General features: G+C 37.6%; 1 protein-coding gene across 1 annotated transcript; it reads right to left on the bottom strand.

Moving 5' to 3' along the window:
- Positions 1–525: 525 nt before the first annotated feature.
- LOC147617225 (thioredoxin H-type-like) lies at positions 526–2,428 on the bottom strand. Its single transcript, XM_086776365.1, has 3 exons — positions 2,242–2,428; positions 1,642–1,764; positions 526–712 (listed from the first exon to the last, which is right to left on the bottom strand). The coding sequence occupies exons 1-3, from the start codon at positions 2,326–2,328 to the stop codon at positions 566–568; spliced, it is 357 nt and encodes a 118-aa protein (XP_086632491.1). The 5' UTR covers positions 2,329–2,428; the 3' UTR covers positions 526–565.
- Between the last annotated feature and the right edge of the window lie 15,215 nt (positions 2,429–17,643).

The following is a 17,643-nucleotide window of genomic DNA, read 5'->3' as shown; positions in this document are numbered from 1 at the left end:
TGTGTGTGTGTGTGAGAGAGAGAGAGAGAGAGAGAGGGAGGAAATTGTTTAAGGTGAAAAAATAGTGTTTGTAACATATCGTTTTTGTGCATGTAGACTTGTGTGGTAAGTGAAAACTCTCTTTTAAATTTCTCAACTAGAAAATGTTTTATGGTCTTAACTAATTAAGACATAGCCATGTATAAAAAAGCTTTCTTTGATATACATCTTCAAAGCTTGTCTCTTGTATGAAGGAAGTAGGTAAATACATTATGTTGGTGAGCACTTTGAGGATTACTTGTAGTACAACAACCAGAAACTTTCATTGCACTATCAACAAACATTTTTCTAATAATCATTTTCTATTAAGGCTAAAAGGTTTATGACGAGGAAGCAATTAAGGAAAGGATACTATGGCGAACCTTATTGTTTTTTAAAGAAATTAAAGGATTATGATATTAAGAGTGTAAAAAATGAAAACGCTAAAGGACACCACTTAAGCACCAATGTAAAGAAGGCAAAATGAAGTAGGAGTTTTAAGGAAACACCAAATTAATGTGTATGAATGTTCAACATGTTATTGAGCTCAATTTTTTTGAGAGCATTGAACATGGAAGGCAACCCTCTTTTCAAGCTCCTCTTTGTTTGCTCCCACAACCCTTTCAAGCTCTTTGCTATCCTTGATAATTATGAAGGTGGGCATGGCTTGCACATTCCATTGTGCCGTAATATCCTACATCACAGACAATCAACATTGAAGCTATTTACTCCGAAACAAAAAGTTGAGCACCTCACTTATAATATATGAACATGGTAACTTTTGATAACTTTCTACCTTAGCAATCTATAGCAAAACAAGAAAAGGAAGCTGTAGTACTTTATTCTATCATTTGATTCTAAAAAGTTTGAGGTTATGTTATTATGGCGAGCACTTCATAGATTAATATCTAAATGTGTCCTTCATAGTGTTCATAAACTAAGTACTAGGGGGGTCATGGAAAAAATGTATGATAACACTTGAGTGCATAGGAGATGATTTACATGTAGTAAAGTAGACATACCATTCCCATGCAAGTGATACAAGATTTCCTTAGAAGTGAGGCCTTTAGGACTCATATAAGCATATGTTTGAGCCAACAATGCTAATAACATTTTAACGTTAATGATGTGTTCCATGAGATTAAAAGTCATAGCTACTGATGTGCTCCATGTAAACATCGCTACTGATGTGTTCCATGAGATTAAAAATCATAGCTGCTGATATGTTCCATGTAAACTCCCACAACAAATTAAGAACCAACTTAAGCATATTAGATTATGGAGTCAGTACATGCCAAGAATTGTACAATTAAAAGTCAATAAGGAAACCAATTTAAGAATAGTCAATAAGTGCAAAACATTTTATTGTAAAAGTAAATAAGCAAACCAATTTAAGCATATTATATAAGTGCAAAATATTTTACTATTAAAACTAAGTAAGCAAACCAATGTAAGCATATTATGCATCAATAACTGGCAAACAATCCACTATTAAACTTATTTGGTCATTGTTATTAAAACTTAATAAGCAAGCCAATGTAAGCATATTATGCATCAATAAATGGCAAACAATCTACTATTAAACTTATTACTCATTGCTATAAGAATTGTATGGGATGATACCTGCATTTCGTCTACGTCAATCTTAAGGAACAGAACTTGCGGGTGCTTCTTGGATAGCTCAGCGAAGGCAGGGGCCATGAGTCTGCAGGGGCCACACCAGTTGGCCTTGAACGCCACAACAACCTGTAATTAAACACAATTAAGCACATAAAACTGATGTCTCAAATGGTTTAGGCAATGGCAACTAGGAGCGTTAATCAGGAGAAATAATGATCTGCCTAATGATGAGAAGAGGAGATGGACATTGTTCTGGTTTGTCTAATCACAAGTAAAACGGTACGTGGGTTATCCAATCACAAGAACAGTGGCTTAATTGGTTCTAATCATAGATATATAAAGTGGCATTAATTGGCTATTTAATCACAATCAGTGGCAGATTGGGTTGCCGAATTAGGTGAAGTGGCATTCACTGGCTGTTTAATCACGATTTTAATGGCAATTGGGTTGCCGAATTAGGTGAAGTGGCTGTCTAATCACGATTATAATGGCAATTGGGTTGCCAAATTAGGTGAAGTGGAAGTAATGGGTTATCTAATCACAATTGCAGCGGCGATTTGGTTGTGTAATTAAGGTTACAAATGCATCCTAATCGGTATTTACAAGCCTGGATTGAACGGTGGCCTCTTCCAACTTGTTATGCCAGACGTCTGAGGTGTGGCAAAGGTGAACAAAACCATGATCTGCCATTAATTAATCAATGGATTGATGGAGATAAAACACTGAAATCTAATGTCTTAATTAAGACTGCAATCCTTCCTTTCCTTCTCATCTCCCATCTTCCTCCCACTGCGCGTGATGGCAGAGTGATGATTAGGCTGCGGTTACATTTCCTTTTTTTCTTTTCTTTTCACATCAGGCTTTCCATTATTAATTAAGGCAAAAGGAAAAATCAAATATTCTCCTTTAGGCATCCTACATTCCTTAGCTATCTAGGGTTCTCTGGGTACCCACTCTCAACCCCCTAAAGGTTCATTGAGGTTAACCTTTATTAGGGGTGGTCATCATCTTTGTCACAGTAAGTGAGGCTTTCCATTTCCATAATAATTCGAGGGAGTGGTCGACGGCACAATAAGACAAGCAGAGTGTTAAGTGTTAAGGGCTACCTAAGGGCATGGCCTGCACTAGGTGGAAGACGAAGCCTGGAATGTTGATAGGTCTGGGTGTCGTTCCTGTTGGTAAGGTTTTGTATCTCCATAATGGTTTGAGGGGTGGTAAGATAAAAAGTTATGGCTAACCCTATTGTCAATCAAAGTTGCCCACACACCCAAGTGGTCTTTTTGGAGGGCTTTAGCTCAAGGCAAGCAGGTTTCACTGCTAGCTCTATTTTAAATGCATCTAGGACAAACATGGATGCAGTTTCAACATTGTCCAATCGTGCAAACCTCCTCCCAAAATTTTGAAAGAGCATCCGTGGTGGTCTTTTTTTGGGGGGGTTTCCACTGTTGGTTCTATTTTAAATGCGTCTAGGAAAAACATGGATGTAGTTCAACATTTTCCAATTGTGCAAACCTCCTCCTAAGCTTTTGAAAGAGTATCCATGGTTGCCAAAATGTGAATCTAGTCCTCAGAGTGATCAGGCTCTAGGAGGGGCTCATATTTTGGGGTTTCTGTCTGACTCATTGGCAACAATTCCTCAACCCATGGGATGAGTCTTCCCTATTTTCAAACCACTGTTGGTTCTATTTTAAATGCGTCTAGGAAAAACATGGATGTAGTTCAACATTTTCCAATTGTGCAAACCTCCTCCTAAGCTTTTGAAAGAGTATCCATTGTAAGATCCCTGTTCCCACCGAGCAACGGATTTGGGGTACTGGCAGCGGAAGTAGCGCTTCTCGCGCGGGACAGGGGTCCCACACTCGGGGCCTCGCCCACGGATATCCGGATAAGAGACTAATCCATCGGTTGTTCCAAAACCGAACCCGGAAAAACTTTCTTAACCGGAAGCACGGGCGATTCCACCAGGATAACTTTTTACTCTAACGTAGTCAAGATCATTCCTGATCGAGATGATCCAATTACATCTATAAGATACTTAGTCAGTTCAAGGAAGAAACTTGCACTTGGATCATTGGGATCAACGCTTTTTTCCCCATTCAAGAGGCACAGCCGTTGATTCCTATCCATAGAACAGTTACTGTCCGGGATTTTATTATTTTTTTTTTCTATCGTAAAAACAAAAGTTTGAGTCTCGATTTACGGATCCATCAGTCCAACCTAACCCCATCCAGTCCCATGGGTTAGCCAACCGCCCAACCACTGTAGTGATGGGATCCAATTAAAAATTTGGTTAGGTTTTGTCCCGGGTACCAAGGAAAAGAGTTCCAAGGCCTCCTAGCCGGATGTTCATGCAAAATAAAACTAGTCACACCACTCACACACCCAATATGAAATTGCCTTTTTCAACCAGATTCAACCAGTTTAAAACAATCCTTTAATAAAACCATAGTATCATTGATCACCATCTTCTAATTTATCCAATTGATTCTTAATTTCCCATCATTCCTTCATCAGAGTATCTATGGCATCATTGGCAAACTAGAACGCTCAGGAGCCGTTTCGATAGTTCCTAGCCCATAATACTTGGCAATATAATCACTTAACAAGATGGACTCTCGTTGAAGATCAGCAAGATCAACCAACAGATCCATATAAGGAGCCATGGACTCATCCATTGAAGACCAGCAAGGTCAATCAACCAGATCCATGCTCGATTTCAGAAAACAACTCCAACTCTGTTCCAATATCTTCCTCGACGCACGCGTGGGTATCCTAGGCAACCCAGAGCCCGAGCACCGTATGGTCAGCACCCTCTAGGATCCTTCGCAGGTAACCTAGCGCTTCACGCATAGGCCGCTTCCTTGGCCCCTCATCCACCGTACCGGAAGCTCACCATTTTAATCGCACCGAGGCTGGTCAAGACCTCGGTCGACCTTGCTACGCGAGACGTCCTTCATTGACTCCCCGTCAGCAGTTGCAACTTTACCATCACGACTTTAATCACAAGACGGTCAAAATGCTCCCCCCAGCATTCTTGACATAAAACAATCATTTACAAACAGCATTTACAAACAGTATTTACAAACAGTTTACAACACAATTTCTATTTTAACTTTCATTTTTCCACATTATCCCTCATCAATCTACATTACTTATTCCATATTCCATTTATATGTATACTCATCCCATCACATCATTTCTATCTCATCACTTCAGATTCCCTCACATCGCATATCGTATATTCACATCCATACATCCATATCTATATGCGTACATTCACATCTACATGCATACATCTACATCTCTATGCATACATCCACATCCACATTCACATTCACCTCCATACATCTACATCTACATGCATACATCCACATCTCCATTCACATCTACATCTATACATCTACATCTACATGTATCCAACTACCTCCACATCCACATCTACATCTATACATCTACATCTACATGTATACATTCACCTCCACATCCACATCCACATCCGTATCTATACATCCACATCCACATCTATACATCTACATCTACATGCATACATCCACATCTCCATTCACATCTATATCTATACATCTACATCTACATGCATCCATCCACCTCCACATCCACATCTACATCTATACATCTACATCTACATGCAAACATCCACATCTCCATGCATAATAAAATTCTTTTAATTAATCTAGGATGATAGTTCCTAGAATATGGTAGGAAGTCCTCTTTTTATGCTTTGAATGAATTTATTTTATGCGTAATTTCTATAAAAATTTTGCCATAGCTCCGCTACTATGACTGATAAATCTCAATTTTTTTCTAAGGGATAAAGCTTATCATTAAGGAAATAATTAGAATGGTCTCTAATTGGGTCATTAAGAAAACAATTAGAATGGTCTCTAATTGGATCATCAATCCATAATGGTCTCTAATTGGATCATTAAGAAAACAATTAGAATGGTCTCTAATTGGGTCATCAATCCATAATGGATTGAATCATCAATGTGCATAAACTAAAAGCATAGCAAAAAGCCATTAATTTGGCCTCAAGCATAGCTTAATCTTGGATTAAGGAAAGGCTTTATGAAAAGCTTCATTTGGATTGAGAATGGGTCATGAGTATGACCATTTCTTGAGTGAGAGAGAGAAATTACATAAAAACCATTAGAATTTAAACATAAATGGAAATTAACTTCAATAGCAATTAAAAAACCATACCAATTAAACTTCTCAAGCTTGAGAGGGGTTGAGAAGAGAGAGTCATTGAGAAATTATAGAAAGATCAAAATTCAATACACTTACCTTATGATTTGCTTGATTCTTTATTCACGGTAGAGGCCCCCAACCAATCAATTGGTTTAGTATGTTGATGGAGCCACCAATGGGGATTGAAGAAAGAGAGAAGTGTCAAAAACTAGTGAATTATTAAAGAATTCACAATTCTTGGCTTAGGTAGAGTAGAGTAACAATGCATAAGACACTCTATATTTTGGCTTAGGTGGAGTAGAGTAACAACATAAGACACTATCTAAATTGGCTTAGGTGGAGTAGAGTAACAAAGCATAAGACACTATCTAATTTGGCTTAGGTGGAGTAGAGTAACAAACATAAGACACTATCTAATTTGGCTTAGGTGGAGTAGAGTAACAAAGCATAAGACACTATATATTTTAGCTTAGGTGGAGTAGAGTAACAAAGCATAAGACACTATCTAATTTGGCTTAGGTGGAGTAGAGTAACAAAGCATAAGACTCTATCTAATTTGGCTTAGGTGGAGTAGAGTAACAAAGCATAAGAGACTATATTTTTTTCAACAAGGGGAGGCTTCTATTTATAGGAAAATTTGAGCTCCTAACCAAACAAACTGATTCTAGAATTTTCCAAGTCAGTTTGGTCACTTTTTGACCATTTTTAGGTCAGTTAAGTTAACTTTTTGGAACTAGACTTGAATTAGGAGAGAGGAGAGATAAAATATCTCAATTTTTATGAGTTTAAAACTCATTCAAGCATGTGAAATATGCACCTCCTTTAAAGAACTCCCCTTCCTTACATATGTGTCATAAAGGAATCATTTTAATATTGCTCATAGTTTTTTTATTAATAAACCTTGTACATTTTCAACTCTTCATCTTATGTGAAATATGCACCTCCTTTAAAGAATTCCCCTTCCTTACATATGTGTTTATTTACTAATAAACCTTGTACATTTTCAACTCTTCATCTTATGTGAACATTTACTCAATTTTGGGTATCTTCTTTTACAATTTGGATTTATCTCCTCCCTACACATGGATTGATGCTATTGGCCCATAGGAACCTTAATTGGACCATAGTCTAAAGTTTTCTAAAAATCTAGACCCTTAGACTAAGGTTCTTTATACCTATTTCCAATTAATTTCAATTACACATTGGAAAATTCTTTTTGAATTTTTGTTTCAGGGAAATTTATTTTAATAAGATGAGTTATTTTTCTATCCAAAAATATTCATAATCTGAATATTCTCTCTCTAAAATAATTTTCTCTCTCTAGGCTAAAACAGCTAGAAACAAGGTCTTTATATTTCTGAAGAGGGATTGATTACAGGGGAAGATACTAGACATCAAAAAGGGGTTGGGAGAGGAATCTTACATTCTACCCCACTTAAAAAAACGCGAGATGTCCTCATCTCGCAACTTGGGATAATTTCGTAAGATGCACGAATATGAGACTCAGAGAAAAATTTTAATCAAGATTAACCACCAAGAAAAGTCTTAAAGAAGGCAAGATTCAAAATAAGAACAAGATTTAAACTTTATTCATTCTCGGAACTTATACAGTAAAGATAGAAGAACTCTTTACACTTCCATAAGCCCGTCCATCATATGGTCACAAAAGCAGTCCTCACAAGCTGCACAAGTATAGGGTAACTCATCTATGGGAATGATTCTGTTGGTTATTGCCGCACCTATCTCAGTGGTATGAGGTGATCCAACAAAAGGACCTCTGAGAGGCAATCCAAAAACGGGATAAAGGCATATCTTCTCATGAGGAAGAAAACACGCCAGTAAGAAGACCCGCTCAGAAAACCCAAGATGCCTTGATCTCATGACGCAGTAGTATCGGGGACCCAAACCCAAAGCTTCAATAACCATGGCCAAGCGGACATTGTTACGAAAGTGCTGCTGACCCCAGGGTGTTACCCTAGTTATGTTTTGATAGGTCCGCCATTTGGTCTGCGCTACAGAAGTTCCTAGGTGAGGAAAAAGTGAGCGCTCATACTGTTCTATAAAGTCTTTCTTCACAGACTCTCTTGCGTCTTGAAGGTGAGAAATCATCAGGGATAAAACTAATTCCTGTTGCCAAGCCGCCATGAAGAGATTAAGAAAGAAAGGAGATTGATGGGAGTAAGATTACTGTGAGCGGCAAGTAAAAGTTACGACTTATATAAAGAAAGGAGCTAGCGTAACCTAGAAGCCAACGGTAACTTGCCACTGAAGTTTTACCGTCTTTCCATGATTTGTGTTTGACACATTTTTCTATAGAAGGCATTAAGAATTTTGAGATGAGGAGATAAAAGAAACTTGTAGGCTAAGTCACCTACTTTCATTGAATTCAGATATAAGGATCACAATATCTGGGGGATAACTTCTTATACTCCCCAAGAGATAAAGAACTTCTTTTGGGCCATACTCGAATGAAAACCAAAACCTTGGTATCCAAAACACCGATTCTCACTTCTAAACTCATTGTTCTAAATCCTTAAATTAGGCGTGACTCCTGAGAAGTATTTTAGGAAAAGGGTATTCCTTTTTTAAACAGAAACTTTCTTTTATTTTAGAGAGGGAATAATTATAAGATCCGAAAGGGAGATTCTTACTCCTATATACCTCGAAGGCTGGGGAGGAATCTTACATCCTACCCCACTTAAAAAGTGCGAGATGTCCTCATCTCGCAAGGTAGAGGACAACTCTTTTTCTTAAGATCCAATTTTATTTTGGGGTTTCTTATATTCTGGTCAACCCAACAGAATACTGGGATAAATATCCCTTATATAGAACTCATCATTAAATAACAATTCATTCAGATTATATCATTCATATCTTTAACATGATAATGGTCCATTAGACCGAAAAGTTTCCTTCGGAACATTCCTCCACACGGAAATTTCAGACAAGCAAGTTCTCAATTTGACATCCCTTAACTTGATCTACCGGTCAAGTATTAACAGTAGCAATCTGACAGCACAACCCACTAATCTCATAGTGATTTGCTGAATTCATTATCATCATTCTAGTTATGAATATCATCACAGGGACTCGTCCCATTCCCCCTCATTGTGGTTTCATTATATTTCACTAATTTTTAAAAATCAACATTTTTCAATCAGCATTTTCAATCAGAATCCAAATCAATTCATTCATTCTCAAACAGAATTAAAAATCATATCAATCACATTTGAAATCATCATCTAGATAGCATTAACGCTTATAATTTCAAGTCTTAGATTTACTCGTATATACTGTCAGTAAAGAGCTGCAGTATACTCTCGGTATATACGGGTAGTCACGGCCCTTGGAATTATAAGGTAAATACTATCATGTCTAGGCCTCAAGCAAGTCAGGGATTCTATATAATTGCGGCACTTCCATCTAAAGACCCAATTACCAAATTATGAATTTTCGTTTGAATATCAATTTGTATGAATTATCTCACACAATTATAACCTTTTTGTGTTTCTTGATAAATTTTTGACATATTTGTCTTCTCAGTTGATCTTTATTAACCAAATGCTCTGATACCAACTGTAAGATCCCTGTTCCCACCGAGCAACGGATTTGGGGTACTGGCAGCGGAAGTAGCGCTTCTCGCGCGGGACAGGGGTCCCACACTCGGGGCCTCGCCCACGGATATCCGGATAAGAGACTAATCCGTCGGTTGTTCCAAAACCGAACCCGGAAAAACTTTCTTAACCGGAAGCACGGGCGATTCCACCAGGATAACTTTTTACTCTAACGTAGTCAAGATCATTCCTGATCGAGATGATCCAATTACATCTATAAGATACTTAGTCAGTTCAAGGAAGAAACTTGCACTTGGATCATTGGGATCAACGCTTTTTTCCCCATTCAAGAGGCACAGCCGTTGATTCCTATCCATAGAACAGTTACTGTCCGGGATTTTATTTTATTTTTTTTCTATCGTAAAAACAAAAGTTTGAGTCTCGATTTACGGATCCATCAGTCCAACCTAACCCCATCCAGTCCCATGGGTTAGCCAACCGCCCAACCACTGTAGTGATGGGATCCAATTAAAAATTTGGTTAGGTTTTGTCCCGGGTACCAAGGAAAAGAGTTCCAAGGCCCCCTAGCCGGATGTTCATGCAAAATAAAACTAGTCACACCACTCACACACCCAATATGAAATTGCCTTTTTCAACCAGATTCAACCAGTTTAAAACAATCCTTTAATAAAACCATAGTATCATTGATCACCATCTTCTAATTTATCCAATTGATTCTTAATTTCCCATCATTCCTTCATCAGAGTATCTATGGCATCATTGGCAAACTAGAACGCTCAGGAGCCGTTTCGATAGTTCCTAGCCCATAATACTTGGCAATATAATCACTTAACAAGATGGACTCTCGTTGAAGATCAGCAAGATCAACCAACAGATCCATATAAGGAGCCATGGACTCATCCATTGAAGACCAGCAAGGTCAATCAACCAGATCCATGCTCGATTTCAGAAAACAACTCCAACTCTGTTCCAATATCTTCCTCGACGCACGCATGGGTATCCTAGGCAACCCAGAGCCCGAGCACCGTATGGTCAGCACCCTCTAGGATCCTTCGCAGGTAACCTAGCGCTTCACGCATAGGCCGCTTCCTTGGCCCCTCATCCACCGTACCGGAAGCTCACCATTTTAATCGCACCGAGGCTGGTCAAGACCTCGGTCGACCTTGCTACACGAGACGTCCTTCATTGACTCCCCGTCAGCAGTTGCAACTTTACCATCACGACTTTAATCACAAGACGGTCAAAATGCTCCCCCCAGCATTCTTGACATAAAACAATCATTTACAAACAGCATTTACAAACAGTATTTACAAACAGTTTACAACACAATTTCTATTTTAACTTTCATTTTTCCACATTATCCCTCATCAATCTACATTACTTATTCCATATTCCATTTATATGTATACTCATCCCATCACATCATTTCTATCTCATCACTTCAGATTCCCTCACATCGCATATCGTATATTCACATCCATACATCCATATCTATATGCGTACATTCACATCTACATGCATACATCTACATCTCTATGCATACATCCACATCCACATTCACATTCACCTCCATACATCTACATCTACATGCATACATCCACATCTCCATTCACATCTACATCTATACATCTACATCTACATGCATCCAACTACCTCCACATCCACATCTACATCTATACATCTACATCTACATGTATACATTCACCTCCACATCCACATCCGTATCTATACATCCACATCCACATCTATACATCTACATCTACATGCATACATCCACATCTCCATTCACATCTATATCTATACATCTACATCTACATGCATCCATCCACCTCCACATCCACATCTACATCTATACATCTACATCTACATGCATAATAAAATTCTTTTAATTAATCTAGGATGATAGTTCCTAGAATATGGTAGGAAGTCCTCTTTTTATGCTTTGAATGAATTTATTTTATGCGTAATTTCTATAAAAATTTTGCCATAGCTCCGCTACTATGACTGATAAATCTCAATTTTTTTCTAAGGGATAAAGCTTATCATTAAGGAAATAATTAGAATGGTCTCTAATTGGGTCATTAAGAAAACAATTAGAATGGTCTCTAATTGGATCATCAATCCATAATGGTCTCTAATTGGATCATTAAGAAAACAATTAGAATGGTCTCTAATTGGGTCATCAATCCATAATGGATTGAATCATCAATGTGCATAAACTAAAAGCATAGCAAAAAGCCATTAATTTGGCCTCAAGCATAGCTTAATCTTGGATTAAGGAAAGGCTTTATGAAAAGCTTCATTTGGATTGAGAATGGGTCATGAGTATGACCATTTCTTGAGTGAGAGAGAGAAATTACATAAAAACCATTAGAATTTAAACATAAATGGAAATTAACTTCAATAGCAATTAAAAAACCATACCAATTAAACTTCTCAAGCTTGAGAGGGGTTGAGAAGAGAGAGTCATTGAGAAATTATAGAAAGATCAAAATTCAATACACTTACCTTATGATTTGCTTGATTCTTTATTCACGGTAGAGGCCCCCAACCAATCAATTGGTTTAGTATGTTGATGGAGCCACCAATGGGGATTGAAGAAAGAGAGAAGTGTCAAAAACTAGTGAATTATTAAAGAATTCACAATTCTTGGCTTAGGTAGAGTAGAGTAACAATGCATAAGACACTCTATATTTTGGCTTAGGTGGAGTAGAGTAACAACATAAGACACTATCTAAATTGGCTTAGGTGGAGTAGAGTAACAAAGCATAAGACACTATCTAATTTGGCTTAGGTGGAGTAGAGTAACAAACATAAGACACTATCTAATTTGGCTTAGGTGGAGTAGAGTAACAAAGCATAAGACACTATCTAATTTGGCTTAGGTGGAGTAGAGTAACAAAGCATAAGACTCTATCTAATTTGGCTTAGGTGGAGTAGAGTAACAAAGCATAAGAGACTATATTTTTTTCAACAAGGGGAGGCTTCTATTTATAGGAAAATTTGAGCTCCTAACCAAACAAACTGATTCTAGAATTTTCCAAGTCAGTTTGGTCACTTTTTGACCATTTTTAGGTCAGTTAAGTTAACTTTTTGGAACTAGACTTGAATTAGGAGAGAGGAGAGATAAAATATCTCAATTTTTATGAGTTTAAAACTCATTCAAGCATGTGAAATATGCACCTCCTTTAAAGAACTCCCCTTCCTTACATATGTGTCATAAAGGAATCATTTTAATATTGCTCATAGTTTTTTTATTAATAAACCTTGTACATTTTCAACTCTTCATCTTATGTGAAATATGCACCTCCTTTAAAGAATTCCCCTTCCTTACATATGTGTTTATTTACTAATAAACCTTGTACATTTTCAACTCTTCATCTTATGTGAACATTTACTCAATTTTGGGTATCTTCTTTTACAATTTGGATTTATCTCCTCCCTACACATGGATTGATGCTATTGGCCCATAGGAACCTTAATTGGACCATAGTCTAAAGTTTTCTAAAAATCTAGACCCTTAGACTAAGGTTCTTTATACCTATTTCCAATTAATTTCAATTACACATTGGAAAATTCTTTTTGAATTTTTGTTTCAGGGAAATTTATTTTAATAAGATGAGTTATTTTTCTATCCAAAAATATTCATAATCTGAATATTCTCTCTCTAAAATAATTTTCTCTCTCTAGACTAAAACAGCTAGAAACAAGGTCTTTATATTTCTGAAGAGGGATTGATTACAGGGGAAGATACTAGACATCAAAAAGGGGTTGGGAGAGGAATCTTACATCCATGGTTGCCAAAAATTTGAATCTAGTCCTCAGAGTGATCAGGCTCTAGGAGGGGCTCATATTTTGGGGTTTCTGTCTGACTCATTGGCAACAATTCCTCAACCCATGGGATGAGTCTTCCCTATTTTCAAATCAATTTTAAGGGTTAGTTTCCTTTGCATGTATGTTTACACTTTTCGTACTCTTGAAATCCCCACATCTAGCCTAATAGCAATTCACATTATGAAAATGCCCACCATAAGGCTTATATATATTAGTAGAGATAAGCTATGGGCACCCACTTAAGTTGGGAAAAATCGTGTAAATCCCCTTGTATATATACAACTTTTGATAATGTGAATAAGGAGAACAACTATTTTCACTTATGCAAAGCTTTCTTCTTCTCTTGAGCTCTTACCCTCTTTCTTGCTTATGGTATGTATGCTTGTGTGAATGCTTGTGGTGTGTTGAGTGCGCATGCTAAATAGCTTGAGTGATAGATTGATTGAGAGCTATAGTGAAGGGGAGAGTGGTTCAAGCTTACTAGATTAACCATTGCCGTTGGAAGGGTTTCCATGGAGGATTAAGAGTAGAGGAAGGGTTCAAACAAGAGCCATTAACACTCCTCTTGGTGGTTATGCTGTGTTGAGTGTGCATGCTTGTGTGAGTGCATTGAGTGTGCATTCTCTAGACAGCTTGAGTGAGAGAGTGATTGAGCTGGAGTGGAGTGGAGAGTGTTTCAAGCTTGCTAGCTTAACCATTACCATTGGAAGGGTTGCCATGGAGGATTGAGAGTAAAGGAAGTGTTCAAAAAAGAGGGATTAACACTCCTCTTGGTGGTTGTGGTGTGTTGAGTGTGCATGCTTGTATGAGTGCTCGTGTTATGTTGAGTGTGCATTCTAGATAGCTTGAGTGAGAGAGTGATTAAGCTAGGGTAGAGTGGAGAGCGGTTCAAATTTGAGTGAGAGAGTGATTGAGCTAGAGTAGAGTGGAGAGTGGTTCAAGCTTGCTAGCTTAACCATTGCCATAGGAGGGTTTTCATGGAGGATTGAGAGTAGAGGAAGGGTTCAAACAAGAGGGATTGAAACTCCTCTTCGCCTCTTTTGCCTCTCTTATTGGGACTTTCACGATCCAAGATAAGTGGGTTTTACACTATCCTTCTATGATTCCTTGTATAAGGGAAAGAAGGTTCTTTGACATGAATAAATGGCGTCATTGATGGGGAAGGACTAATCTTGAATGAGACTAATATTGGATGAGGGAAGGGCTAATCTCTGACATGAACAAATGGCCTCTGAGATAGGGAAGGACTAACTTGGGATTAATCTTGGATTAATCTTGGATGAGAAAAGGACTAATCTTGTATGAGCAAAGGATGTAGTACCATCTTCTTCCCAAAAATCTTCTTATTTTCTCACTAATCATTTCTTTGGATGCAAATCCTTGGTTAATGTTAGGAAAATGTAATTTAGAGGTGTATTGAATGGATTAGAGTAGTTAATGTGTGTGATTTGTGTGCATGTGAGTGGATTTGTGTAAATTAGAGTAGGTTTTCTTACTAACCATAACTTTTTTTTTTGTTACTAATTTGATTCATTCTTTATCTTAAGGGAGTGATGGAATGAAGATCAAACTCTCCCAAGTGTCACTGAGGTAGGTTATCTTTCTATTTGGTTAATGTGTGTGATTTATGTGCATGTGACTGGATTTATTTGGAGTAGGTTTTCTTACTACCCATTACCTTTTTTGTTGTTTTTTGTTACTAATTTAATTCATTCTTTACCTCAAGGGAGTGATGGAACAAAAAGAAAACTCTCCCAAGTGCGATTGAGGTAGGTTATCTCTCCATTTGGTTAATTTCATCATTAACAAAATGAGCATTAGCTTTAGGTTTATATATATATATGTATATTGCTAAGCTTAGCTTAATCTATCCCATTAATCTTTATAATTATTATTTTTAGAAGCATTGTGTAGAGAATCATAGAATTAAGGTGTTGTTATGCATCGCTACTATGCTAGAAAACTCAAATAACATCCAAAAAAAACCCTTAAAAATCCAAAAACAAAAAACTGAATTCGGAGCATCAACCAACTTTTGGATCGTTTAGCATCCAGATCGTCGATCCAAGGTCGAGATCACTGATGACTAGAGTTGCAAGTGGGTATTGAGAGACAATCAATGGTAAATGATCTTCATTTCCACACACTGGAGCTAAAAAAGAGGGTTTGCAATGGTATTGAGAGACAATCAATGGTAAATTATCTTCATTTCCAAACACAAGCTATCAATATTCTCTTATAAAAGGGTATAAAGTGGTGTAAAGACCCGTGTTATACCTAAAAAGTACACTGAGGATGGCGCTAATAACACTCTTAAATGCACTTTTGAATCACCGATCTCAAATCCATATTTCTCGTTAATCCCTATCGTATTTTGATTGCTGATCCCAAGTCCCCATCATCATTGATCCCAATAATAGATTATGTGATTTTGGATCATGCGTCCAAAATCTAGATTGTTGCCTAATTCAGATCGTTGACCCAAGTCTTAGATTGTTTCTGTTTTGTATCATTGCAAGTTTGGTATTGTCCCAATCTCATGTCATATGTGATCTAAATTGTCCCAAATCATTGATTTAAAAGTTCCAGATCTAGATCACCGTTCCAAAAACTAGAGAAACAAGAAACAAAAAAAAGAAGAAGCGAGAGAACCTTAGCAAGAAATTCTAGCATTGGATTATGCATTTGCGGTTAAGCGCAATCCTATTCTAATGTGACCTCGAATACCAGACCTGCAGCTCATGCTCCAACACTAGGAGTGGTACTCGAATAAAAAGTTAACCTCCCTAATTGCACCATACATTAGCTTGGAAGTAAACCAAGAGTCCTTCCCAATGGGATCAGGTGCTTTGTAGACAGCAGGCCGAGTCTTTGCTCATTCCTATTCTAACCTGACCTTCGAATAGTGGTATTGGACCACACATAGATATAACCTCCCTAATTACACTAGGAACTAGCTCAAAAGAAAACCAAGATTCCTTCATAATGGAAGAGACTAGATATGTATTATGGGGTATAAACATTGTAGAGCGTTTTGCTAGCAGCAGAAAGCAGTGGAGAAAGTGCAAACTTGATCAGTTGGTGAAACCTATGTGCTATAGTGATACAATTATCATGAGACTATAAAAGTTCCAATCTATATTGACCAACATGGTACTCTTAGAGTGATGGTCACTTCCAGCATTGCCAGGTCGTGAGAACCAAAGATCCTTGACAACCAAAAAGTTGCCATCCGCTACGTTCAATAATGGGACATAAATTCTACATAGATATGGAAGGAAACATGCATATCTCTATGCAAAACTCCTCCAATATCAGGTCATGTGGTGTACTGAGATTGGAGCATAAAGGAGATTATAGAGTCCAAAAGCTTTAAGATCTTTCACACGAAACCTATTGAGGCTCAACCTCCAAATGCAGATGAGGAGAGTTTGAGCCAATAAAGGTGACATAGGATGTATTAGGATGCCCTTGGCAACCAATACACCATCATTATTTTATAGAGGGATGTGGATGGAAACCACAAGATTCTAGATGCACCCTCACTCAGTAAGTGTTATCATCCAATAGCCGCCACTAGTGAGATCAAACTACACATGCAAATAAGGACGATAACATACACATCCCAAGAATGGCCAAAGAAGTGAGAGGTAAGAAAAGGTCTAGGCAGGGGGTGTCATCTCATCCCATCCCAATATAGACCTAGAATAAAAATTCAAGGCCAAGGGAAGTGAGGAATTTTACTTAGGAAATCACTTCAAGACAAGGAAGCTCTACATCAAGAGGAGAATTTTCATTTTATTCTACGAGGGAAACTAACCACAGAATCAAAGTTGAAGTTAGTCTTCCTTCCATATTAGACTCTATAAATTACGCCTTTAGAAAGAACCAGATCAATAACCCCAGCTAAACCTGTAGTAATAATCCATTTAGGATGGGGAAATACAAGAGTTGAGAGCCATGAATATAGATCCTCAAGCACAACTATAACTCTTGGAGTATCAGCATATGGATACCCAATGACAATAAAAACTTCGTAGAAGCATCTTTTGGGTCACTAGAGCCTATGTTTATGTGGGACCATCCTATACTGAGAGTTGAACCAGGAAGGCACATGGCTACAATGTCTCTCGAGCCAAAACAAAACCAACTGAAACAAGGGCCCAAACTCATATAGCCCATGAAATGAGAAGAACCACAAATGCTGTTTCGGCAATAGTCAAACCCACAAACTGACAACATTAATGCAAATAGCACCAAGATATAAGTAAGCAAGGGATAACAATGCACCAAAGCAAGTTCCCTTAGCAAGATTTAGATGTCAAGGCCCTCATAGAATGGTTGTATCTACCCAATGCTACTATGATTACCTAATGAGAGCCATCCC

This window comes from Cibotium barometz, chromosome 37, assembly GCF_041138505.1.
Source record: "Cibotium barometz isolate CiBa-2024 chromosome 37, ASM4113850v1, whole genome shotgun sequence".
Classification (NCBI taxonomy): Eukaryota; Viridiplantae; Streptophyta; class Polypodiopsida; order Cyatheales; family Cibotiaceae; genus Cibotium; species Cibotium barometz.
This window is presented reverse-complemented; position numbering and strand designations above follow the sequence as displayed.